The sequence below is a fragment of the Streptopelia decaocto genome (assembly GCF_964273445.1).
Source record: "Streptopelia decaocto genome assembly, chromosome: 7".
Classification (NCBI taxonomy): Eukaryota; Metazoa; Chordata; class Aves; order Columbiformes; family Columbidae; genus Streptopelia; species Streptopelia decaocto.
In genome coordinates, this window is record NC_138661.1 from 27,134,689 (window position 1) to 27,161,737 (window position 27,049).

The window sequence follows — 27,049 nt, forward strand, 5'->3', positions numbered from 1 at the left end:
AAAAGCTTTGGAGCAAATGGGTTTACTCTTAGGCAGAGTTCTGTAAGCAGAACAAATTTTCTGCAAGAAAATTTTGGCCTAGAATTTTCCCTTCCTAAAATGGTCACTGTGGGCACTTAAGTTTTGAACATATTACTAAGATACTTGGAAAGACTGTAACCTTCCAGAAGCTTTTGAACAATTAACCTTCAAAAGAGTTGGCCTTTTGAACATAGATGAAAATAAGTTTGTAAGAAAAGGATTGGCCAGTTGAAAATATAGGAAATTAAGTTCCTAAAAGTACAGTCACATGTAAGCACAGAAGTTGGTAGGAGAGGTAGAGGGTTTTTTTTGTTTGATTGGTGTGATTTTTTGTTGTTTGTTTGATTGTTTTTCTTTGCCGCAGCTCCAGTCTATAAGGAGGGGAATAGTAAGAACTTCAACATTTCAGTGGGTTGAATGGAAATATGAATTCCAGTTGCTCTGGTATTTGAATGCTCTTGTAATGAGGGTCATACAAATAGCTCTGATAACTGTAATAGTCTTCCATTTTTAGTTCAGTTCTCTGTTTCATGCATCAAAATAGAACAGAAATCTGTAAGCTGAATACAACTTCTAAAAGTTAAATCAAAAAAGGTAATTTACCTTCTTAATGCTGAACCTATTAAAAACTAAAGCTATTTTTAGAAAAGTCTTACGGGAGGAAGAAAAGGACAGAGAAGCGGTATAATGTCTCTTTGTGCTTAAGTGAAACTTTTTCAAAACAAATGAAACAAAAAAAACCCTGAACACATAAAAACCCACCACTGAACACCCAGAGTTAATTTTTAAGCTACAGAAAATTATAAATGAAAAATCAGTAGTCAATAATCCACGTTTCTTGCCCATGTGATACATGAAGAGAACTGCATTTTCTTGACAAACAGCTTCCATAAATAATGCTGGAAATCTGGATTTTAGTTTACTGGAACCATACTTTGTACAGTAGAAGCTTTAGTTTTTGCGTTGGTGGAATACAGTAATGTCCCATTTTTCCCTTTCCCATTCTGAGAAACTCTTAACATTTATATGGTGCCAGATCTATTTCTGAGTCCCTCCCTCCTCCCAGTCTGGGCATAAGTACCAAGAGCACAAGGAATACATTAGTTTGTGTTAGTTACATGAATCCTTGGTAGGAGAATACAAAGTTCTTTTGTTTAAAAATAAGTAAATAAATGCACTGTAAGTTAGGGGGGGAAAGCCTGTTTCTGTGTAATCCCACTTCATGTAACAACAAGGCTATGTCTCCCTACTTAAAAAGGCAGAAAAGATTAAATAGCCAAAGCAAACAAGCAACTCCCTGCAAATTCTCAGTTCAAGGTTGTGTGCAAAGCACATGCAGATGCTCCTTGTAGAGGAAATGATTTTTACCTCTCTGTGAAGCATTCATGCTACTTCGAGAGAGCATAGAGGATAGAGAATGACCTTGTGTGGAGAAAATGGCTTAAGATGAGAGAGCTGAAGAGTGTATCTTTAGTTGATTACAAAGATAAAAGTGAACGGAACGTTTTAGAGATGTTTTCATTGGGGGGGTGTGGGAAATCAGATCCTTAATTAATGAAGAAAGCCATAACAGCAGCATATACGTGGAAGTTTTGATGTTAAAGTAATCAAGGAGAGCAATAATCTCTCCATGCTTGTATTAGTCATGTGGATTGTGTTCAGCATGGAGGTAGCTGTGACATGGAATGGTGTAGGCAGGTGGCCAGACTAGATGATTTCCAGATCAAACTCTTCTAAGGTCTACATTATTATGGCCATGCTGTATCTACTTCCCCCGACTCCTTCTGGGTGGCAAACCGATCAGATAGGCACATGTGCTTTCCCTGCTTTAGAAGCAAAGCTGTTTTTCAACATTAACAGAAATAGCTTGTGGGTGTTTTAAAAAAGTAATTATTTTAATGTAATGCCAGGACAAAACTCCCATTAAATAAGGTGTTGTATTTTTATTTTCTTCCATCTTAAGAGAGAATTTGTTGCAAGTATTTGGGTGTTGTTAACTGCTTGGTTTGAATTCCAAAAACTTGCTTTTGATTGTGCTGTCAAGTGTGATCTTAGGAAGAAATCAGTGTGAAATGCATTTGCTAGAAAAGTTGCAAAGCCAAGGAATTTTTTACTTTCATCCTGCACTTCCAAGCTATATTTGTATTCTGAAGGTAGGCTCTTAGTGTTAATTGGCTGTTAATGGTGGCAATACAGGTCTACCAATTCTCCTCTGAGTCCTGAGGTGATCTGCACCACAGTGTTCTTAAAAAATAAATACAAAATAAATATGATAATAATAATAATAATGATAACGAAAACAACAAAAAAGGACCATCTTCTGAAATCTTCCCCCCAAACAGAACTTGATAATGGCAGGACCTCTTACCACAGCACCAGGTATATGCAAGTGTCATACAGTAATTATGTGGAAAAATGAGAATCAGTGTCCAGCTGGTGATGTAGGCAAGCCTTTAGATTGTCACCTAAAGGATCTAGGAGTAGTGTCTTCAAAAATTACGGACTGTTGTGTTAAGATTGAGTCTTTAAAGAATACATTTGGGATTTTGAGGGGGGTTTGCTTTATTTTTTTTTTTTTTTTTTAAATTCTTTGTCTGCTTCAGAGTTGACCTGTGGCTGGGGAAAGGAGGACCTATTTCAGGAAACAAAACATTTACTGTCCCTGCAAAAATGCAGTGTTCCTCTGAGTTGATTGGCAGAGACACTGTTTAACTGCTTCTGATCCCTGTAGTATTTGAAACTAGCGTTTTTTGCTCCTTCACATCAAGTGAACTGTTCCGTTGCTTTCTATGTTCAATTCCCAAATAGCAGTTAAATATATGGACTAAAAGGTAATCTTCTGCCACCTTCCTTTCTCCCGAAAGTCTCAATCCGTGCTTTCTTCCTTTGTTTAATCCTCCTATCTCAAACCCCTTTGATTTGTTTCCTGGTCTGTTTTCATGTCCGTAGTCTAGATCTCACTTAGGGTTCTGCCCCATGTGTGGAAGTGGATATGATGGTTGTGCCTGTGCTTTAGTTATAGCTCTGTTGCTTGTGCGCTTGCCCTGACTGTCTGAAAATCGTGGTCTAGTTTGTTTAAAGTGTAATTGTTTTTTTTGTTGTCCGTACTTTAATATGTCATACTCTGGACTCCAGCAGTTCAGCTGCTGGTATGTAAGTGGTGAAGCAGTTTCTGCAAAACTGGAGATTGGGTAGTTCTGTAGGTGGTCAGGCACACACTTGCCACTCTGGACCACAAAGTTTATTGCTGGCTAGGCTGCCTTGCTTGAAGAATTATCTTAGCTGTTAATACAGCACTGTCTTCTCCAAGAGCACTCTGGCTTCACTGTACTGATTATGCAAGATGGCAGAATTTTGTGATAACTGCAAAAAATGAACATGTATTGGAAACTTTTATAGCAAGATTTGTGCAAAAACTGGCAGTCTTCCAGAGCTACATAATAGCATTGAAAACCATGCTGTGCTTTTGGCCATCCTTTCAATTGATCTTTTCTTTGCTTTTTACTATAGCAATTGTAGATGATCAAGATTGATGTCATTCTAGAAAGGGTTAAAAAACTATGATCCAATAAAGAATTAGAAGGGGACTTATAAAAGAAATATCTTTGGTGGAAGATGGTGCCTCAGTGTATAGAGCTGGTGAAGGGTATAGAAGTTCTGTTTGCCTCAGTTTTGGGTTTTTTTTTTTTGTTAGTTTGTTTCTCATCAGTATTCTGAAAGGTGAGAGTTTTGCCTTTTAAAATACTGTCTCCCTGTTCCTCTGTGCTTCTGTAGTATTGTTCTGTCCATGTAGGTTCTCTACTCTTTTGTAATTAAGTAACAAGACAGGGAGCTTCTTTTGGTTCAGCATGTGCTAAGGCTTCAAAGAATTGATTGTTTAAAACAATAAATTTAAAATTAATCTAGATAAATCATAATGTATTTCTTTAACGGAAAATTTGCATAAACCATTGTCACGGAGGCACCCCGAGGTTAGTTTAAGGGACAACAGGGTCCAAAACAGCTTCTATTAAACTGGTGAGAAACAGGGCTTTAGCACTCCAAAAGTGACTTAAATACAGGTTCGGCTATCAGTTGAGGAAAATTATTAAGGGGCAGCAACTAATACAACAGGCGGTCCACAGAGTGCATGCACATGGCTTCACACAAACAATGCTGGAGCCGTCTCTCAGTCTGGGAAAAGTACACACTTGCCTGAACATGGTGCGGGATTATTTTTAAAAAGATACACATACTCGTAGTGAGTACGGAAAGTTAGTACACTCGCGATTCTGCAAGGGTAAATTTATAATACACTCGCAATCCTGCAAGGGTTAATTTACTTACACGTGCAAATGTGCACGGAATATTGCAGGTGCTTATGTGGAAGCACGGGAGGAAAATACACTCGCGATTGTGCGAGGAAATAATTTATACACGTGCTTGTATTAAGCACGGAAAGTATGCGTGCAAATGTGCACGGAAAGTTACACGTGCTTATGTGGAAGCACAGGAGGAAAATACACCCGCGATTATGGGAGGATTAATTTACACACGTGCTCATATTGAGCACGGAAAGTTACACGTGCATATTTGCATGGAAAATATAAATATACTCGCAATCCTACGAGGAAATAATTTTACTCACACCCGTGGTGTCAAGGCAAGCGGAGTCTCCATCCCGGGGAGGGGCTCTCGGCGGCAGCATCTTGCTCGTGCTCCGAGAGACCCGCAACAATGGGCGGAGTCTCGATGAGAATCCCGTTTTTTTTATAGGCTGATCAGATCTGACTGTAGGCATTCCAGAAGGTTCTCTGCACCCACACACTGGCTGTGGGGTGCCCCTGAAGCCTCCAAACATCCCCCACACTGGCCGCAGGTGCCCAGCGGCTCAGTGGCGCCTCGGCACTCCCTTCTCCTGATGGCCCTGGCCAGGGTGCTCTGGGGCCAAACAAAAGAAGCTGTTAGCCTCAAACAGCAGAGAGGAGGGAGATGTGCCTACTCCTTCCATACTGAAGGAGGGAGGGGGAGAGAGGGGGGTTTGCATCCTGCCACAACCATCTAGAGGGTTGTGTACAGAAAATCTGGAAGCCTTCCTGGGGTACACAACAAAGCACATCCCCCTACACTCACAATGATGTTCCTATCTCGGGGTACCCCTGAGGTCCCAACTTCTGACCTCCAGAGACCACGTAATCTGAGGAGTATGAGGGACTGGGAAAGGAAGGTACATGTTGGAGCTTGGAGGGAGCAAGGAGGCAACAGTGGGAATTCAGTGCTTCTGTTTGCTTCTTCCCAGTTTCTCTGCAGAGCAGAGGTGGTCCTCACTTATCATCCTGCTCCCACTTTCTTAGCTATGTCTTGTAATTACAGTTGGGGGCAGCGATGGTCTTTCTGTTGTAGAGTGTGGGCAGCATCATTAGCTTTATTTCTATTAAATTAACAAAGCAACATTAATCTGTACAATGCTAGTCCTGATGGAATTCTGTTTCATGGCTGGGGTTTGCAGCTATTACTGTCATGCAAACATTGAGTGTGCAGGAAGATGCTGTTTTGTGTTTTAAAATTCACTAGGCATTTGTGGCGTGCTGTATTGAATTTTCTTAGCTTCAGTTTAAAAGAAAGAAAACTTCAAGAACTTCTTTAAAATAGTTTTTCTTTTAAATATCTTAAGTTCTTACTACTGGATAATGGTATGCAGTGGTTGACTCTGAGTATTTAAAAAAATTAAACCAGTGTTCTGTTTTATTTTTCAGAGAATGCAGAATCAATTGATCTCAAACAGTTTTTCGACGTACATTTTTCACATATATATTATGTGTTCTTTGAAAACTTCGTGACTATTGAAGTAGGTCTTAAACAAAAAGGTGAGTATTTCAGAACACTTTTTGTTTTGGCACTTCTGTTTTTGTTATAAAATAAAGCAGAGTGTTAGAAATAAAGCAGGGTGTCTGTGGTCACATATGGCAACATTAGCTGTGCAGAAATAAATGTAAGCATGAACTTTGCAAATAAAGGTGGAGCAATGGGAGGTGCATGCAGTGGAGGTGAGCAAGGAGTGTTTATTCTCTGACTGGTTTTGCACTTTGCAAAGTGAGGATTCTTAAGGTGTTATATATACTTTTTGTGTTCTGCAGAATTATTCCAAGTTTTGTTGTAACTAGGTATTATGTAGCTTAATCTCTACCAGCTGTTGGTGCCATGATAGAAATTTATCAAACTGTAACTGTTACAAAACCTTACTATGAAATATACATTTTTAAAAAAAATTGCAGAAGGAATGCAAAATTATGGTTGTAGAAATGCATGTTTTTGTTTTATGCATCTAAGGTTCTTTGTCAATGTTCTTTACATTTTGTTTTGTTAATGAAAGTGTATCTTCTGTTTTGTTTTTTTTTTTTTTTAATTACATCTAGGTCACAAGTCTCAGAGAGAAGAATTAGATTCTATTCTTTTTATTTTTGAGGTAAGATAACCTGAATATTCTTGTATGAGTTTTTTGCTTTGAATTAAGTCTTGTTAAATAATAGTACAGCTAATCTACAGTTGCCTGGAAATATGCTTTGCACTTAACTGCATTCTTTCTTCTTTTGCATAGAGTTGAATATATGTGCTTTGTATGAGAAGAAAAAGAATTTTACTTGCAGTTTTGCAGGAAGATGTCCTAAGTGGAAAAAGATGTTTTCTGCGTGTGCAGATAGTTGATTACTTTTTGGTGGTGGTCTTGCCCACTCCCGTTCACATTTTGAAATTCTTATAGATGTGATTTCTGATTTAGTCATGATGGTTTTTTACCTTTTGATTGCATGTTGTCTTTGATTTTTCTCATAATAGGTGACTACTGCATAATAAGTTTTTATAAATCCTTTTTATTTTTTTTTTAAGATTTATTATTTGAAAGTAACATCTTGCCATATCCTTACCAAAAGCATATCTTGACTTAATTGAGTTGGAAACTAATTCAGTGAAATCAGAACATTTCTGAGCAGAGACCATAGTTCAGAAATAGCTCAGAATGTCAAGTTTTTGTCTTTCCTTTTTGATGGAGTGTTCTAATTGTAGAACAATCATTGTGGTTTTTTAATATCTGTAAAATTCAAAGTTGATGAATGCATATCACATGGTTGAATATAAATTCAATATTTTACTTTTTTTTTTTTTTTAGTGAGATACACTGGTGTTTAAAACTGTAGGGTTAGCTGTTAAAAGGAGAATGAATCTGATGAGAGCTAGTTCATTTTTTCACTAGTTCCTACATAAAGGTATGTTAGGTCACCTTGGAAGCTGTAGCACAGGCTGCTGGAGGGCCACGGCCAGAAATTCATTTGGGAAATCAAGTTACTTACAAGTTGCTAAGGCCTCTAGCATAGATGTTGAAGTGCTACATAATGCATTAACTGTCTCTGTCACTAACTGTGCTTTGTTTCTTACTATCCTCAAATCTGGCTGGAGAGGTGTTAGACCATTATTGCCCCAAGTCTTTTCTTCATTGTTTTGCTGTAGCTCACTACCTCTCTGCTGAGAAGGCTGAAGCAAACGTTTGCTTGTGCCACAGAGGCAAGTTGACAGCTGAGGATTTAAGCTATTAGAAAGGTGGAATAACCTAATACAACCTGTTTTGAACCAGAGCAACCGAGACAGATACTCATCCTATTCAGCTCCTTGTGCTATAAGCAGTAACCTCCAGCAGAGAGGCAGTGGCGCTGGATAAACTGCAAGAACATCTGAAGTCTCCAATGCAGGACTTGCCAGACAGTTTGTCAGAGTGTGGGGGCTCTTAGCTTTTGAAATGGGATTATTTTGAAAAGACCGTAATGCTTTCAAGGAAAGCAATGTGGAAATTTTCTAAGTTAACCCTTCAGCCTCTGATCTGTGGCCTTGTGAAAGTGCTCTTTGGTCTTTGAGAGTGGTATCTGCAACATAGATCCTTGGGTTCTGTTTTTTGTAGAAAATTTTGCAGCTCCTTCCAGAAAGGATTCATCAGAGATGGCAATTTCATAGTATTGGTAAGCTGATTTTCTTTTTTTTTCTTTTTTTTTTTTTTAATTAGTAGCAACTAGTAGTTTGTGCTGTTCATTTCCTTAACCTTTAAGTGGCATAACAGGGATTGTGGTCTTTTAGCTCCTTTTTTTTTTTTTTTTTTTTTTTTCCCCCGGTTTCTTCTCTCTTAGTAATAAATTTCAACATTGGGGTGAGGTCTGTATTTGTAAATGGGCAATGCTGATACTGTGCGCATTAATGACTTGAGAATCATTTACTTTTAATGTACACATCTGAAAAAGTCCTTGGGGGAAGATGTTATAGGTTGTGAGGAAGCTATGAAAGGTGATCTTTTTTTTTCCTTCTGGCATTGAGAGAGTTGCCTGAGGATATCAAGTTCACCAATATTAAATTGGAGATTGCCAAGGACTTGTTTAAAAGTTGTTATCAAGTCTGACCGAGAACTCTGACATCTTACTTAAAAGAACGAACAAACAAACAAACAAATATACCTTTTTTTTTCTCCTTTTTTTTTTAGGGTTGATTTTAAAGAAGCTTCTTCATACTGGAAATTCATTAAAGGTATTGGGAAGAGTTGCATACTACTTTTTTCTAAAATACTTAAAAATACAAATAAGAACATAAGGTGTTTGTTTGGTTTTTTTTTATGGTAAGAGCACAGGAATGAGAACAAGATTCATGACTTGTGTGTTATGAAAGAGTGACTTCCTGTCATCAGCTTTACCTGGCTAGAGCTACTTGCAATAGTAATAGGTTTACATAGAGTAGCCAAGTTAATAATGTGTACAAATGGTTTGAAGGATTTTGCATTAAAGCAGAAGTAAGCCTTTACCATTCATTGTTAGGGGCAAGGGAATCGGTTTTGGGACTCAGGCTGTGGTTTTGGGGCTGTCTTGGAAGTGGAAGATAATCTGCGCCAAAGAGACCTGTCAGTGGGTAGTGTGATAACAGTTGACCACGGGACAGATGCCACAGGTCGTTTTTGTACTGCAGCAAACACCCATGCCACTCCTCTGTAAATGACCTGAAGGCTTTGCTGGTGCTGAAGTTCGCCCATGTGAGAGCCAGGAGGGGACTGCTTTTGGATTCCATGGCTTTTCTTGAAGAAGGAATGGAAAACGGTAGAACAGATCTTTCTGCTGCAAAAAGCTCACTCTGTTATAATTCATGAATACATTTAGAAATTTTATTATGGTCTTTGTATTTTCTGAAAAAATTCACGGGATGTCTTGCAATGCTGCAGTCAGGCAGGTGACTAAATGCATGTTGGTTTTCTTCCTCCTCCTTCAGAGAAAACCCTGTGACAAAGATTCTGTGAGGCAAACAGCAGGGAAAGTGCTGGGGTTGTCCTTGCATTTCAGCAGGAGCAGCAGATGTGCTAGCCTGGTTCTGCTCGTTGCTGGTGGTCATGCTGTCGGTCTGTTCTCATCTGTTTTACCACTCCCCTTCTCCTTCTTCCTCCAGGACAAGTGGAAATGCTGTTGTATGTTCTGGGACAAGTTAACTTGCTCATCTTTTTAGCTTGTTTTTGTTTTTTCTTTAAGATACGGCGAGAGGGCGTGCGTCTCTTTCTTTTGTGGCTGCAAGCTCTTCAAAATAACTGTAGTAAAGAACAATTATGGATGTTTTCTTGCTTGATTCCTGGATTTTCATCACCACAGTCCGAGTATGGCCCCCGAACACTAGATAATCTCATTAACCCTCCACTTAACGTTCAAGAAAGTAAGTAATTTGGTAATATTGCTCGATTCTCCACATAATTCACCTCTCAGCCCAGAACAGGCATGTTGAAGTAACAAAGAACTAACATACGTATGTATTCAGGGAGATTATGGAGCTGGTAATATGTTTCTTGGCAGTTTATCAGGTGATCTTCCAATAGTAACTTCATCTTTTTCTGTTGTTTTTTGGGTTGGATTGATTTGTTTTGGGGACTTTGGTTTGGTTTGTTGTTTGTTTGTTGTTGTGTTTTGTTTTAATACTATGGCTATAATATCTTAACATAGAGGGTGAAAATAAACTGACAAGTTTTATGTAATTCTTCTTAAGAACTACAAGCAGAGCAGGTGCTGCATCTACTGCAAACAGGCAGATTCTGCTTGTGTTTAGCACTTGCACTGGCTTTGGCCATGCTGTAGGGAGCAAGCTACACAAAGCAGTTTCTGGTGTGGCCATCAAGGGAATGAGTAGTTGTTAAGGCATTGCATAAAGCCAAATGGTTGATCTTCCTGCTCTGTCTGTGTATGACCAAGCAGTTAAAGCTGTGGTATTAATGTGGCTCAGAATCTTCCAAAAGAATTGGACCTGTAGATTGCAAAACCTGGGGTCAGAAAGGTCAGCATCAGTGGAAGGGATTAAGCATTCTGAGATAATCTTTTTATACTTTATAGATATTGTTTTTTAAATGTGGAGATCATTATCTTGACTCTATTGATTAGTGTGAGGATGATTTTTCTCTTAAGATGATTCTTGTGACAGTTTTTCGTTTGACTGTTCACTCTACCAGTCAGCATCAGATACTGGTTACTTTGGGGAGCCTTTTGCCTCCTAACTCAAAACTATTCCTGTTAGTAGAATTTTAAACTCATTTATTAACAAATTTCAATTGGATGGGGTCATAAATGCAAGCTGTGCATTCACATAAATGTGAATAAGCAGCTAACGACTTTTCCCTCTGAACAGTGCTGTTGCCTTTTTTCCACCTTCACCCAGTGTTTTAGAGCCGACACAAACATTGCTTGTAGAAGCAAGCAGTGTCTCCTTGACAAATTCCGTGGCAGGATAGCTCTGCTGATAAGTTTGATACAAACTTTAAGCCCTGTTTTGGAGTTACCTTGTGTTATATCTCTACATCAGGAAAAGAGGAACAAATCTAAAGGGGATGTAGACAGCATAGAAATGACGAATACAGTAAGTGAAATGCAAACATCTAACTAGAAAAAGAGAAAAATAAACTGAAGTAGCTTCATTGTAGAGGCAAAGGAAGGATAGAGCTAGTAAAACTTAACGCAAATGTAACTTATCAACTGCTAAATGAAGGAAATTGTGAGAGATGTAAATAAAGATTTGGCATTTGTGCAACTCAAGTTTTACACTGTTGCTTGCATAAATTCCAAAATAAATTGATTATGCCTTTTTGAAAAATTGCATCTTGGCAGGTAGGTTCCCAAGGTACATAGGGAGAAATTAGTTATTATCTGCTGTGTTTTTATGTATGTAAGAAATGAGTTCTATGGTGGTTTATTAGCTAAAATTTCCTAATTTTCATTAATCTTTGGATGGATTGTTCTGCCCATAACTGTCTCTGCTTACTTCATTACATTTCTACTTTCATAACTTGGTAGGTATTTATGCATTAGAAGAAATGGTCTAAATGTTAATTGTACTTCTTTTTTTCTTTTTTTCTTAAATAGCTCAAGTGACTATAGAGGAAATCACTCCACTTGTTCCTCCGCAATCAGGAGATAAAGGACAAGAAGATTTAACAAGCTATTTCTTAGAAGCACTTTTGAAATACATAGTAATTCAGGTATGTTCTATAGTTTTCAAGCAAACAAGTACCAAGCAACTAACATCTGTTTGTCCATTACAAAAGACATTTACCAGTAGCACTGCAAATGTATATTAAAATGTTTTAAACATTCCTCCCCCTTGCCTCTTGCTCAAGTGTCCTTCATAAAACTCAAATTCTCCTAGAAAAATCTTCACTTGTCTTCAGTGTGAAGATTCATAATTATTTTACCACAGAGTATCATATCAAATTGCAACACAGATGGGAAAAAAAGAGAAACTTGGCAGTCACCTGCCAGCAATGCTGATTCCAGCTTCCTTATGATTTTCATGTCCCCTTCCCATCCTGTTGCCTTCAACCAGTGGAGGGATCAACTGGGCTTGCTCTTACCATGTGGTCTTTGTGGTCAGGGGCTTTGCTTTTCAAACTAAGGGGAAACTTCTAACTGAAAGCATTGATTACTTTTAATGAGTCCTAGACTTTTGCTGGCTTTTTTCCTAGGTTTATACTTGGGCTAGCTGACAAAAACAACAGAAATAGGATGTCAGACTCAATGGTTTGTAAGACTGGGGCTGCTAGTGTCTGTACTTAAGGTCGTATTTTTCCTCCAGCTACCTTTCTGGAATTTCTGCTGTTTCAGTAGTCTAACCATACAGCCTCTCAATTCTTTAATGGAAACACTCTGAGCTACTGAAAAGCCCTTGGTGTTTAGAGTGTGAGAGTGTGACACCGAGATTATGGCTTTCTAGCAAAAGCTGGTGTGTGATAGTGTTGTTTTCATTTTGGTTTGGTGGGGTTTTTTTGGTGTTTTTGTTTGTTTTCTGATCAACAGATTGTGGAGCTGAACTGTGCACAGAAAGTGAACACTTGAATGAGTATCTAGTCTACGGTGTGCAACTCAGGCACACATTACGTCCTCCCTTTTCTACTTTGACGCTTACATGATCTCAGCCCATCCTTGAAATGCCTAGAACGGGGCATGGCAAGAGCTCCTATCAAAAACTGTGACCTAGCTGTTATAATTCATGTAATGATTTGCTGGCCAGTTCACACATGCTGCTTCTGAGCCTGCCCTGGTGTCATATGCCCAGCAAACTGCATGACTGCATGACATGCTGCTGTAGGTGTTCCAGAGTGCTGCCTTCTGGTCAGACTTGTCCAGCAGAGCCCAGTTGGGTATCTGTCCATAAGTTCTTCTTCACACTTTTGCAGGTTGTGCTCAAGGAGGTGGACAGTGCGCAAATATAGCCAGTGTTAAACTGAAACCTTTCCCGGTTTCCCTTTATCTGTCTGTCTTTGTGAACTTGCAGGGCTGGAATAATTTGCAACTTCATTTTGTTGCTTCCAGCATCTCCCAGTTTAAATAGAGGTCATCATACTTTGTAGGGTGAGCTTAAGGACGACTGTTCAGTTTGAATGAAAATATCCCTTACATTCTTGAAGACAACTGCCCTCTCTGTAATAAATAGGTAATATTATTTTAAAATTTAGAGAAGTCATTGAGACAGGTGTTGTAGAACTTGTTCACTATGTGAGTGCTACAGTCTTCTGCTGAAGCCTCTTTAGAGGCACTAATAATTTCAAGGTGAATAGTTAGTTCTTTGACATTAAATTCTGCTAAAAGACTTTGTGTCACTAATTTCTACATGTAATTCAATAGAATGGGTGACTAATATCAGGGGGGTGTGTATATATATATATGTATGTATGTATGTATACTCCATTCTAAAGGCTCATTGCCCTGAAAATAGATCATAATAGAACTGTGGACTTTGAATAAGGAGTAAAGGAGGTGGGGGGAGGGAAGAAAAAAAAATAGGGAAGGGAAGTGGAAAAAGGGTGGAGAAAAAAAAGGAAAAAGCAAAGTTTCTTATTTTATATATGCTAGACGTGATAGATAACCCAGCCCTCCAGGCAGGTGGATTCTCCAGGACAAAGATGGAAACTGCATGTTGGATTTATTATTAGGGAGAATTTATCATGCTTTTCAGTAGGAATATATTTCTTTAAGAAAAAGACTTAGCACATGATCCATGACAGTAGATTTGTTAATTCAACTTTCAAGTTGTGTCTTCTGCTACTTGTGGTTGACAAATCTGTTTGCTTCATACTACCAGCCACAGAAATGAATCCAAGTACCTATTATAATGACTATATGGACACTTGTTAGTTGAGGTATGTTAAAAGAAATTGTCAAACAAATGTTTGGAGTACCATGGGTTATTGCCCTTTTCTTATAAAACCTTTTGAAATATAAAACCAGTTTTATTAAAATCAGTCAGTTTGGGTTTACACCCTGACTTGGCAAGATGAACATAAAAGCAGATGTATTTCTTACTGGTTTCTGTATTTGATGTGTTTCAGGTTCATTTTGAAGCAGTATTTTGGAAGAGAAAGTCTTTGTTCCATTGACATTTCCTAGCTAGTTTCTGTTCCATCTTTCTAAAAGTCTTCATTAAAATGCATATGATTTTGTTCCGAAGAAATAACTTATAAAGAAGACATTTCATCAGTCATGTTTTTATTCTACTTCTAGATGTTTGCTTTATCCAACTTTTTTTTTTTTTTTTTTTTTTTTTGTTTAAGGTTAAGAGCTTAGAATGGAAGAACAAGGAAAACCAGGAAAAGGGATTTTCATTTTTATTCTCAAATTTTAAGAAATACTACTTACCTTCTGTTTTCCCAAACATCTGTAAGGAGACCAGTTTGTATAACCCTATACTTGGTAAGTGTTAACGCAGCTGATAGAATCATTACATTGTCTCTAATAGAGACTACAGCAAAGCAGTTTTTTGCTAGAGTCATGTTGCCCATAAAGAACATTCTCCAAAAGTATTTCTTATGGAAGAACATGTTATGGTTCCTGTTCATGGTTTTCACTTCTCTGTGGAGGTAACTGACCCCTTCATTAGAGTCAATCTTGGTATATTCACCTGAATCAGGTAAATTAAATGTTCTTACAAAGCAGTTCTTTAATGTGACCTCTGTTGATTTAAGTTGTGCTCTGAAGAGAAACTACTGCTGCTGAGACAAAAGGTGTTAGTGTGCCGATATTTGGAGATGTTGGCTTTATCTGTACAGGATCATAGTGTTTGGATCATACGGTGCTTGCTTGTAGTTCATACAAGACAAAGTTAGTTATGTTTTTGTGTAAACTGTATTTTATCAAGAGCTTGCAGTAGGGAGAGAAGGCTAAGGTTTAACACAATCTTTAAAGCTGATGGTACAGAATTTTGGGTGTCTGCTAAGCAAACCTAACTAGAGTTTTGCTCAGAGGTTTTTAGCCCATTCTAAACTAGAATGTTGTCTGCATATCTTGATTTTTTGCTAGTTCAGGTTTGCATGCACCCACGCACGTGTTGTTTATAAGCTCACAGAGTTGAAGACTCTTGTTTGCAAAGCAATACCATGTACACAGGCTTTAAGCTGCCATTTCACTACTTGAATAGTATGGACGCCTCACTGATCCTCTTACCTGTTGATGTGGCATCTCACAAGGATTAGTAGTGATCTCCAGACACAATTTCATATTGTAAAATCAAGCTATCAGGGAGGTTTGTTGAGAAGGTCTTAGTTGTTGTCAGTCCGTGTACATGTATTTGGATTGTAGCTTTCTTCAGAGGTGGATGTTTCAAAACTCTGTTCTCCTGAGGAAGACAGACAGTTGATCTTCTTGTCTAGGGGAGAAGAAATAGTATAAATCCAGCTGTAAGCAACAATAGAATAAGAGTTATGTGAAGATACTGAGGAGGTTCTGTGATAGGAGAGCTACAAGAGGATTGTAAGCAATGCTGAGAAAGCAAACCTGCTGCTGCTTGACATCCTCGAACAATAAATGTGGAAACGATATTTTCTCTTTCCATGAAGATCTTGAGTCTTCCATGGAAGTGTTTATGTAGTCCTCTCTTTTTCTGTGAACCATAATCAAGAAACTTCCAAGGCTTTAGTAAAGAAGAGGACAATGGGGAACAAGAAGAAGAAATGGGCACAGATCTCCAAAACTGTCAGTGCCTGAAAGTGTGCAAAGTCAGCAACAACGAAAGGGATTTTGGGAAGAATACAGTAATGAATGCAACAGAAACTCTGGTAAGTAGAATAGTCTTTTCTCTTTTAAGACATTCTTCTCTGGCATGCATCTTCCCATCTTGTTTGAAAATAATCCTGTGCCTGTTCTGAACAAAGTTGGCAGCATTTAGGGAGAAAACAAGGCAAACTAGGGCACCGAGCCGGCTACTAAAAAGAATTCTTGGGTTACTGGTGTAATGTTTAGTTTAGGAGAAGTCATGAAGTACACATCAAAACAGTGGGTTTAGTAAGCAAGCATTGATACAGGGCTTTTCCTGGAGATAGTATATTGGATTGAGATTTTTTTTTTTTCTTTTTTTTCTTTCTGTTAAGGCAGATCTTTCAGATGAATGTATTGGTTACAGTAACAAGCACAAGCATTCCACTTACAAGTATTTGGTAATGTGCCTCCTCCAAATTCTAGCTTGTGTATTACAGGCTTAGAAAAGACCATGAAATTTGTTTGTTTTTGTTTTGAATGTCTTTTACAACTGTTTAGATTCTGTAAGGTAGTCTTTAGAAATTGTTTAGTAAGAACTACAGATGTGGCAGTAGGATTCCAGGGGCATTGTTTCTTCCTTCATGGTAATGTGCCTTTCTGTGCCATTTCCAAGCCCTTTAGATGTGCCCCCTCATATGCAGGGAAACAATAAAATAAGCATGGTCAAAGCTACAACTGTCCACTGTTCTAACTGTGGATTTGCTGGCCTTTACAGTTTCTACCCTTTGTATGTTTTCCACCAGCTACAGCTTCCTGCCTGTTTTGGCACCAGTTCACATCAAGTTCCCAGAGGGAGAAGGGCGAGGGGTGGGGAAAGCCCAAAACAAAATAGAAAGGAAAAATGGATAGTTGGGGGAAGGGAGTATTTCCTCTTGTGCAATTTGGGTCAATCTAACAAGTTTCTGTTTTGGTTTGGTTTTACATCAGTGTCCTCATCTGGAGCCTTGACACCTACTTCCAAGATGGACAGAAATGTGAAAATACAAGAATCGACTGAAGGAGGATACACTTGAGAAGCAGCTGCAGCACATAATACAATTGAGAGGGAATAGAGAGGACGTTCTGAGAGGTTATCTTGAAACTACAGGAGACGGTGTGCTGTGAAGACGTGTTTACTGCATGTCTGCTGCATGCCTTGTCCTTTTCAAAATACTGCCAGTATTGCAGCCTTCATGCCCTGCTGAACGCTAGTAGATACCAGAGAGAACTGATTTTTGCATCTTTAAACACTGGATTACCAGGCATTTGCTTCTTTTTTTTTTCCCACTGATTGTGGTGTTAAACACACCTTGATTTAAAGTATATTAATTTTTAATTTTCTTACTAACCTGCTGCTTTCCACAGAATGAAAACAGTGTACTGATTTTTTTTGTAGCAAATAAACTCTTTGTAAGCTTTTTAAAAAGTACTCTGTGCATTTATTACTTAGATGGATAGTATGCAAGAGTCATGTAGCTTTTTCCTCTAAAAAGAATGCTTCTATTAAAAACAGTGGATGTAACTTTAAAGGCTATTCTGGAAACACTCTTCAATTTAGCAGCATCATGATGAGTTTATCACTACTTTTATATGTGGCTGTTAAAGTGACACTGAGATATGTCAGCTTGGATATCCTTGGTGCTGGTGGGGGATGTTGTGTATTTGTAACATTAACAAGGAAAGCTTTACAGTGGGCTGGCGGGTAGGCTGTATTCACTTCAAATGCCTAGAAGTTTACATGGCTGTCGTAAGTTAATTGCCTAGATAGTAGGTAATTATTTCTTCACTGCTGCTGTCCAGATTTATTCCTCCTGGATTATGATACCGTAACCTGGCAAAAGTTATGCTGGATCCCTTAAAACAACTCTTGACCTTGCATTAGGATGATATAGTTGGGGAACAACTTTATGCTCTTCAGCATGACTACTTTGCATCTTCTTTGACTCCCACTATTAGTATCTTTAAACTTCCTTCTGGCCTGTAAAACTATGGAATGTACCTCTTAACTCATGTACTGCAAGCTATAGAAGAGTTGAGGCAGTGCTAAAATACCAACTCTGTCAGATCTATCACTCTCCATATTTGTATAGAACCATCATTTTCCATGTTTTCCATGCCTCCTCCTTTTTGTGTGGTGTGTCTGGGTTGGTTGGTTGGTTTGTTAGTGAGCTTTGTTGATTTTTGGTTTGGTTTGGTTTTTGTTGTTGTTGTTGTGTGTGTGTGTGTGCATGTGTGTTGTCACCCGAAGAAAATCATGATACCAAACCACCAGCAGCAGGGTGTGTTCTTGACAGCACATGTCATAATCAGGCCTCAGACGAATTTTCATCTACTTTTTATATTGTAACAGATTTCATACTTCCCCTTCTAGAACTAGGAATAGAGTTGGGACACCGTTCCAGGAGAAATGTCATTCACACCTGGTAGTTTTGTAGCTGTTTCAAGTTGATGATTGGTATTGCAGAGCTGTTCTGCACCTTGTCTTGCATTGTGAAACCCAGAAATGACACTTTGCAGTGTTGAGTTCACTGATATCAACAGCCAAGTTCAATTCCAGCTGTGTTATTTGTCCCTGCAGAAATGTGCATTATGCACAATTTTAAAACTGTTCATCCATGTGCTTCCCTTACCTCAATCTTTGTAACACTTTTACTGCCTGTGTCAGTTCTGTCCACATTGAATTATTAAAAACTGTCACATTTTTTCTAAAGCAGATTCAGGAATACACATGACACTATCAGCATCTTTGTCAGTAGCATAGTAGAGAACCAGAGAAGCTGAACAGTTCTGAACCATCATGTAGAACATGGGATGGAGAAAACGTAATTATAGGTTACAAACCCCGAATAACCACACTGCTACCAGCTGGCATGCTGCTGGGCATCATTCATTACATTTCCTACAAGCAGCCACAGAACCTGTTGCCACAAGATCATCTTTGGCAAAGTCATAGGCTGGTGTGTGACCTTGCTCTGGCAGCAAAGTCCAGTAAAATTAGCATGTGGAGATGTGGCATTAGATGAAGCTGTGGAACTCACAGAGCTTTGGAGCAGGATTTTGGAGCAGGATTTCTCTCAGTTCTATTCATCTTTCACCTATTGCAGGGCCAGAATAGACAGTGTTTATTGCAGGTGCTGGTAGAATACAGTTTGGAATTAAAGCTCTCCCATGGTAGCCTTGATTAGATGTTGAAAACTATATCAGTAAAGAGCTGATGACCCTTATTGCTAGTTATATTGCTTAATTGTGGATTACTGCAGACCAGCACAGAGATCTTTCTGGGGATGCATTAGGAAATGTGGTGATCCCTTGCGTCTGAACTGCATCTGCATTCCCCAGTAGGTTTGGTAGCCCTAAAAGGCTGTAAAACGGTATGAGTTATGTAAATTGTTGCTTCGTAACTTAAACAATTATAAACGCTTCTTAAAAATTAATAAATTTGACAATATCTTAATTCTATAGGAAAACGGTTTTCTTGTATAGGCCATGTTCTGGTCTAGTTAACAGTTATTTTGCTACTTAGAACTCCTTTGTAGTTTTCAATTGAAATGTGAAGTAGTGAGTTTGCTGAAGTTTGTATTTAAATACTGAGTATACCACATTGCTTAAAAAAGCTGAAAACAAGGAAAAGAAATGTGTTTACTTGTTTAGAAAAGTAAGCAAGGATGGAAGGCTACAGAAATCACTTTCAGGTACAAAATGAAAGGTTTTGCATAGCAGAAAAAAGTTGCTGTCTGTTGGACCAGAAATATTGTCTTCCTCTAGGAGGAAACTGCAACCTTTTGATGTCTTAGAGTCTTGCCTTGAAATCTTCTCTATTGCGTCCATTTTGGCACATCTTGGGATGAGTTGTGCAACAGCGAACATGAAAAACTGGTACCACTGAAAGTTCATATGTATTAGCTGTGGGTTTAGGATTTCTTTCTTCTGTAGAGCTTTCTCTCTGCATGTGTTTTTAAGATGTTGTGTTCCTTTACAGATATACCACAAATGAGACCAAAGCCACACTACATAATGGTTAAGAAAGATGCTGAAACCAATGAGGCAATATATTGCACAAAGGAACCTTTTATTAAGGCTCGTGTTATTGTAATTCGATGGTTGGTGTCTTTCTGGCTTGAGCCAAAACCTCATACAGGACCTCATATTCCTGGGATGGAAGGTGAAAATGTGCCAAAGAATATTCAGGTAAAACCTACAAATCTACAAAAAAGTGTTTGTTTTCATGACCTTGTTTTAATTATGTCAGCAATGTGTCCTCTTACGATAATTATAACTAATGAAGAATTAAAAAAAGTAATTCCTAAACATTTTTTCTGGTTATGAATTCACTTTAGAAGGACTTGCTATGCTTCTCTTTTTTTTTTTTCCCCAAATTCTGCTATTTTGTTTTTTACCAAATAGACATAAGAAGCCTTGAAATGCAGTGAATCCTAGGTTTTTGTTTGTTTGTTTTTAATTTTCTGAGTTTTTTGCACTGTTCTAAATTATACTGTTGTATGACTTAAATTGTACTGTTCACTTGTTGTACTAGAAATGAGCTATGGAATATTCTTTAATTTTTTTTTCAGAGAGCAGCTGCTAGCATGGCTTCAAGGGAGGACAGCAAAAATGACAGTTCTGATAAGCAGGACAGAAATGCAGAGCCAGAACAATCTCATTCTAACACAAGTACTCTAACAGAGAGAGAACCAAGTTCTTCCAGCCTCTGCAGTATTGATGAAGAACATTTAACTGATATTGAAATTGTCCGGAAAGTCTTTTCTTCAAAAAGAAACAATGTTAATTTTCTAACTGAGATTTTTCGACAGGTAAAGAACCTTCTTTAGAATGCAAGAATCTTGATTATTATATTGTAAATTATCATGGTTTTCTTCCAAGAGCATTTGTTAAGCACATTATAAAAATGCAGAGTTTTTGTCTGTCACCCTGCCCTTAAGGCTTAAGAATTGAAAAGTTAAAATTCTAAAGTGTTTTCTGTGTAGAATATCCCCAGTTCCCAATTTTTCTAATTTTATTTCTTTCATAACTAGTTCAACAGCATTTTACTTGGACTTTACAGTTCCCCATAGACAGGAATGTTTGATATTTTAATACATAAACCTCATACCTATTAGAGCTCACAACCAAGCATATTAAAATAAGCCTCTTGTAGGAGTCTGCAGCTGTTAAAAAGCTGTTTTAGGAGCAGTCAAATGTCCTTACCTTGATAGCGTTCATCAAAAGAGGAGGATTGATGGCTATAGAAGGTAACAGCTTCTGCTTCTGACTTCACTGCAACCAGATATGTTAGCTAAACATTCAAAATAGTGTTTCTCAACTGGAAGCTTATAAAGAAATTTAAACTGAGAACATATGCTAGAATATGGAGTCTATAATATGAAAATACATAACTTTGAGTTCAATGTGGGAGAACAGAACAAGATCAGCTTTCTATATGCCTCATGCTATAGATCAAAAGATGGAGACATCTTTCAGAATAATAGTATACTTAAGTTTCAGTTGAAATACATGATACTGATTGCTTTAAACAGCAGGAGACTACTTTTGTATATCTGGATGAAATGAATATTTTTGAATGAGGCAAATAAATGTCAGAAGCTTATCCACATCCAATGTGTTGAAGACTTGTTACTGAGGGAGATAACTGAGTTATCTGAATTCAGCTGCTGCTCAGGGGTTTACAAAGTTCGAGACATTGCATGTAGAGTGTAAATTATTCATGGTCTATTTAGAAACTGTCATCCCCCCCGGCCCAATGAAAGAGACAGCAAAGGCGATTTTCTTTGATGTTTTTGAAAGACACTCTGTGAGTTATGTAGATTATTTGGATTTCATGTGTGGTTACCAGGTCTCATTTAAGTAATTGTTTAGCCAGACGTTTTCAATGCAAGTTCCTTTCTAATATGCCAGATGTTTGTAATGTTTCTAAAGCATTAGGGCTAAGTTATTCCAATCAGGAGGAGGTTTCAGTTGTACTGGATGATAGGAAGATTGTCTGTAGAAAAAAAGTTTTATACTTTTTAGACTCTGGGTACAAAAAAAGTATCTCAGCTTGCAGAAAACTGTTAGACTTGATGAGTGATAGTGTGTGACTTATTAGTTGAATTCTGTCATACACAGTAAAATTCTTTTTAGTGGGATACTGGTATGAGATGCATATTTCCAGATAGAGAACATATGGCTTGTGTCAAGTGGGCACTCCTGAAAGACATGGGCAATGAGTTTTCAACATTCACACCATGGACTCTGTAGAACTGTGTGTTAGTGTAGTTTATCTGTTCTTTTTTATAATACAATTAGGGTGTCATGGTCTTTGATAAATGTATTTATAGTTAGTTAAAACCTGGCCAGTGTTAAAAATTTCTAATCTGCGACTAGTTGTCACGAGCACAGCAGATACAGAAAACCTCCTGCAGAGGGCACTGATCAGCCATCACACTGGCTCAAATGCACGCGTTTTTGAAACAATAATTCTGATGTATTTTTAGGGAGTAATTTGTTTTAAGGATACTGTTTTGTAAAATCTCATTTAGCTAAAGATAAGATACACGGCTGCCAGTACTGTGTGTCACTTGAATTTTTCATAGTCATTTAGAACTTAGAACATAGTCATTTAGAACTTTACTTTTCCAACTCCTCTGAATGGAAGATGATGTAATATAAACTTCTGCTCATTCGTTTTGCATACTTTTGATGAGTGTTTGACTCTTAATTTCAGCAGGCTAGATCCTGAGTAGATATACCTGTATGGGTTCTCATATTTCTGTCCTTGACAGTGAAATTTTTGAAGTACTTTTTTGACAAGTTTTCTTGTGAAAACATTTTTGTCATGTTTACAGATGAAAAAAGTGTCCAAACATGTAGGTTTAGGAGTAATTTATTTGTTAAGATCGTACAGTGGCTCTATTTTTTTTCTGCTTATCCCAACGTGATTTCAAGTGTTCTTCTTTGTTTGTTTGTTTTCTACTCACAGGCATTTCTGTTACCGATATGTGAAGCAGCTGCCATGAGGAAAGTGGTAAAGGTGTATCAGGAGTGGATTCAGCAAGAAGACAAGCCTTTATTTATGAAAGAACCTGAAGAAATGATGCAGTGCACAACTGTAGATTGTGATGAAAATGGTGACCACAATTCATCAGAGAAAGCAAAAGACAGAGAAGAGGTAAAATATTGCTGGTTCATATTCCTGCATTTTTTTATATGCTAGTAGGCAGACAAGTGGACTCCTTTACAGATTTTATGTGCTTTAATTTGATGTTAGAGCATCTGTTGTGGAAAATCAGTGGTGATTAAACAGTGCCTGAATGGGCTGCCAATTTGATCCATTACCTGTAGATTTTTCATGTGGTTAATTCTATTTAAAGTTTCATATAGTTTTATGAACTATTTTCAAGATGTGGATGCCAATCTTCAGCTGTGTAAAAATGATGTACAAATAAAAGGATGAGGAAAAATAATAGTTATTTCATCCAGATACTTTAAAATAGTTGCTACAAACTTCTTAAGATATAGTTGTGTCTTTAAGAAGCATCTTAAACATCTGTCTAACATTGTTTTTTATTTAGTATCTATAATATCCTTTTTCATTTAATATGAAACAAAAGTACCTCTCTACATATCTGTGGGATTTCAAGAAAAAATATTTTTCAGGAAAAAGAGATGAACTCCAGTCATGTCAGAAACTCAAACTGGGGAAGAAATGGCTGTTATGAAGACACTTTGCATAAAATATCTGACACTGATACTGAAGAGCAAAATGTACGAGCCGGAGTGCAGTCAGTATTGCAGGTAGGATATATGACTTTCATCCTAATAATAAATCTCTTGTTATCACTACATAAAGAGTGGAATGTAGTGCAATACTTCTGCAAGGGAATCCTATGCTCCTTCCAAGCATCTCTGAATTTTAAAAATTATTTTAGATTTTAGAAGTATGATGAATAATAGTGTTAGAATAATGGCAGTGGTTCACTATATCTTTATTGACTATATCTTTATTGTGTATACACAAGCATTGGGTAACACAGTAAAAAAATGTTTTAATTTTGCATCAGGTCATGCATTCTGCTCTGCATCATATCATAGAAGAAAGAGTGTCACATCTTCAAATTATTATAATTAAGTGTGTAATGAGAGTGCTTAGAAGCTTTTTTTCTTTTGAACTATTAGTCACCAAACACAAAAAATCCAAACCTGCAGTTTTCCTAATGTGAATAATTAGGTGTACAGGGATACCTTCTCATCTTTATCTGAATTACAGATTGGATGGGTACAGAAGTGTGTGAAAAATTGGATCAGACACCGCAACTCTCTACTTCAGGGATATACTTAAGGAATTGGAGAGTTGCAGAAGTTCCCTAACAGAAGTTTTTTAACTGCTTCTAGGAAATTCAGCAGGGTAGAAATTATGTAATTTCAAATGTTCGGCAAAATGCTTCGCTGAAGTTGAGGAGTGCTGCAAATACAGTGGGCAAATGAGGCCTGGCATGGCAGTTGGTACAGGGAGGGCGTCTCTTTGAAGGAGGAACATTCCACTGCCTGAATGGGAGATTTTAAGTGCACATAACCCAGCAACTGAGTACTGTTCTGTGACCATCCGCAGAGGTCAAGGGCGCTCATCCTACCTGCCCCTCCAAGCAGGATGGTGGTCACTTGTCTGAGAGCAAAGGCCGCAACTCTGGTTGGGGGGTCAGCACCATCTACTGCAGCAGTGGCCAATGCCTCTGCGCAGATGGAGCTGCTGAAGGGAGAGGCTGCAGTGCAGACCTCAGACCACAGGCAGTGTCTGGACCTTTCTCCTGGGGCAGGGACAGGAAGCAAACCTGTCTGCAAAAGGTGTGCCAAAGTGGAAGACCTCCTGCAGCAGGTGGCTGAGCTGCAGGAGGCAGTGAGGAGGCTCCATAACATCAGGGGGGCTGAGAAGGAGTTAGATAGCTGATTCCAAGCACAGTTGGCAGTGGACCCACAGCCCATGGCCAAACAGCTAAAAACTCCCCCATGAGCATGCACAGAAGCTGGGGGGGACAATAATGCAGAAGAATGAAAGTTTGCAACAACAAGGACCAGCAGAAGGAGGAGACTTTCCCTGAAGCTTGAGATGCCCTTGCAGAACTGCTTCACTGCTCTGTAGGCTGAAGAGCAAAGACTTGGTTGCATGAGGAAAGGTGCTGGAGCTGAGTAAGGCAGCCCGATCTGCACTGCACAACCAGTGCATCTGAGAGAAGATGACGGGCAATAGTGGTAGAGGACTCTCTTCTGAGAGGTACAAGGCGCCCATTTGGTGACCTGACACACTCTCTGGAGAGCTATGCTGCTTTAAACTAAAGTTGCTAGAGGAGGCGGAACTCAGTCCATCCCCTTTCTACCAGTTTGACACCAAGGGCCTAGAGAAGGTTAATGAGTCAGCAGGAAAGCACCCGAAGAGCAGCACAAAGGAATTCCAGCCACTCCAGCCAGTAAATCAGCTTCATCGGGGGCCCAACTGCAATACCTCTGTGCAAGCACACACATAGCATGGGGAATAAACAAGAGGAGACAGAGACACACGTGTGCCTGCAGGGCTCTGATCTTATTGCTGTCATGGAGACGTGGTGGGATGGCTTCTGTGACTGCAGTGTTGGAGTGGAAGGCTACAGGCTCTTTAGGAAGGACGGGCAGGGGAGACAAGGAGAGGGGTTCGCCCTCTGTGTCAGTGACCAGCATGGAGATCTGCCTGTGGATGGATGAGGATCTGATTGAGAGCTTATGGGTCAGGATTAAAGGGAAGGCAAGGACAGGTGACATTATAGTGGGGGACTGCTGTAGGCCACTGACCAGGAAGACCAAGCGGATGAGGCCCTTTTTAGACAGATAATAGCAGCTTAACATTCACAAGCCCTAGTCCTCATAGGGGGACTTACACCACCTCAGTATCTGTTGGAGAGGAAACATAACAGGGCATAAGCAATCCAGGAGGTTCCTGGAATGTGTTAATTATAACTTCCTTCTTGAAGTGATAGAGGAGCCCATGAGGAGAGGTGCTATGCTGGACCTTCTCACCAACAAGGAGTGGGGAATGTGAAGCCCAAGGGCAGACTTGGTTGCAGTGACTGTGAAGTGGTGGAGTTCAAGGTCCTTGGGACAGCAAGGAGAGTGCACAGCAAGCTCACTACCTTGGACTTCAGGAGAGCAAACTGGTCTCTTCAGGGATCTGCTTGGTAGAGTACCATGGGATAAAGCCCTTGAGGGAAGAGTGGCCCAGGAAAGCTGGTTAATATTCAAGGATCCCGTCCTCCAAGATCAAGAATGATGCATCCCAAGAAAGAGGAAGTCAGACAGAAACACCTTTTGGTCTCTATGGATGAAGAAGGAGCTCCTGGACAAACTCAAACAGGAAGTCTTCAGGGGCTGAAAGCAAGGACAGGTAGTCTGGCAGGAATACAGAGAAATTGTCTGAGCAGCCAGAGATCAGATAGCTAAAGCCGTGATACAATTAAATCTGGCCAGGGACATCAAGGGCAACAAGAAAAGCTTCTATAGGTATGGCAGTGATAAAAGGAAGACTAAGGAAGATGTGAGCCCTCTCTGGAAGGAAGCAGGAGATCTAGTTACCCAAAATATGGCGAAAGCTGAGGTACTTAAGGACTTTTTTGCCTCAGTCTTCACCGACAAGTGCTCTAGCCACACTACCCAAGTTGCAGAAGGCAAAGGTAAGCACTGGGAGAATGAAGAACTGCCCACTGTAGGAGAAGATCAGGTTGGAGACCGTCTGCAGAACCTGAAGGTGCACAGGTCCATGGGACTTGATGAGATAACAGAAAGAGCTTCTTCAAATACATGGCAGATAAAACTAACACTACAGGCAATGTAGGCCCACTGATGATTGAGGTGGGTTCCCTGGTGACAGAAGATACAGAGAAGACAGAGTTACCAAATGCCTTCTCAACAGTGCTGGAGGCTGTCCTGAGGAGCCCCATACCACTGAGGCCCCAGAGGAAGTCAGAACAATGGAGGAGCTTGCCTTGGTTGATGAGGACTGAGTTAGGGACCAGTTAAGCAATCTGGACATCCATAAATCCATGGGTCCAGATGGGATGCACCCGCGGGTGCTGAGGGAGCTGGCTGAGGTCATTGCTGGGCCACTCTCCATCATCTTTGCTAAGTCGTGGGATACGGGAGAGGTGCCTGAGGACTGGAGGAAAGCAAATGTCATTCCAGTCTTCAAAAAGAGCAAGAAGGAGGACCCAGTTAACTATAGACCGGTCAGCCTCACCTCCATCCCTGGAAAGGTGATGGAACAGCTTATCCTTGGTGCCATCTCAAGGCATATCAAGGATAAGAGGGTCATTAGGGGCAGTCAACATGGCTTCACCAAGGGCAAGTCGTGCTTAACCAACCTCATAGCCTTTTATGAGGACATAACAAGGTGGATAGATGATGGCAGCGTGGTGGATGTGGTCTGCCTTGACTTGAGTAAGGCATTTGACACAGTCTCCCACAGCATTCTTGCT

The 27,049-nt window shown here is 39.1% G+C and overlaps 1 protein-coding gene across 8 annotated transcripts in view; it reads left to right on the plus strand.

The window, feature by feature from the left end:
- Positions 1-27,049, plus strand: part of RALGAPA1 (Ral GTPase activating protein catalytic subunit alpha 1) — a 141,060-nt gene that overhangs the window by 7,680 nt on the left and 106,331 nt on the right. For all 8 annotated transcript variants that reach the window (XM_082057748.1, XM_082057742.1, XM_082057745.1 and 5 more), the window contains exons 2-12: positions 5,757-5,867; positions 6,417-6,466; positions 7,949-8,006; positions 8,519-8,562; positions 9,546-9,723; positions 11,415-11,530; positions 14,099-14,237; positions 19,537-19,745; positions 20,129-20,368; positions 22,534-22,722; positions 23,211-23,348. In XM_082057748.1, coding sequence (XP_081913874.1) covers positions 5,757-5,867; positions 6,417-6,466; positions 7,949-8,006; positions 8,519-8,562; positions 9,546-9,723; positions 11,415-11,530; positions 14,099-14,237; positions 19,537-19,745; positions 20,129-20,368; positions 22,534-22,722; positions 23,211-23,348 — 1,472 coding nt within the window. The remainder of the gene's footprint in view (positions 1-5,756; positions 5,868-6,416; positions 6,467-7,948; positions 8,007-8,518; positions 8,563-9,545; positions 9,724-11,414; positions 11,531-14,098; positions 14,238-19,536; positions 19,746-20,128; positions 20,369-22,533; positions 22,723-23,210; positions 23,349-27,049) is intronic.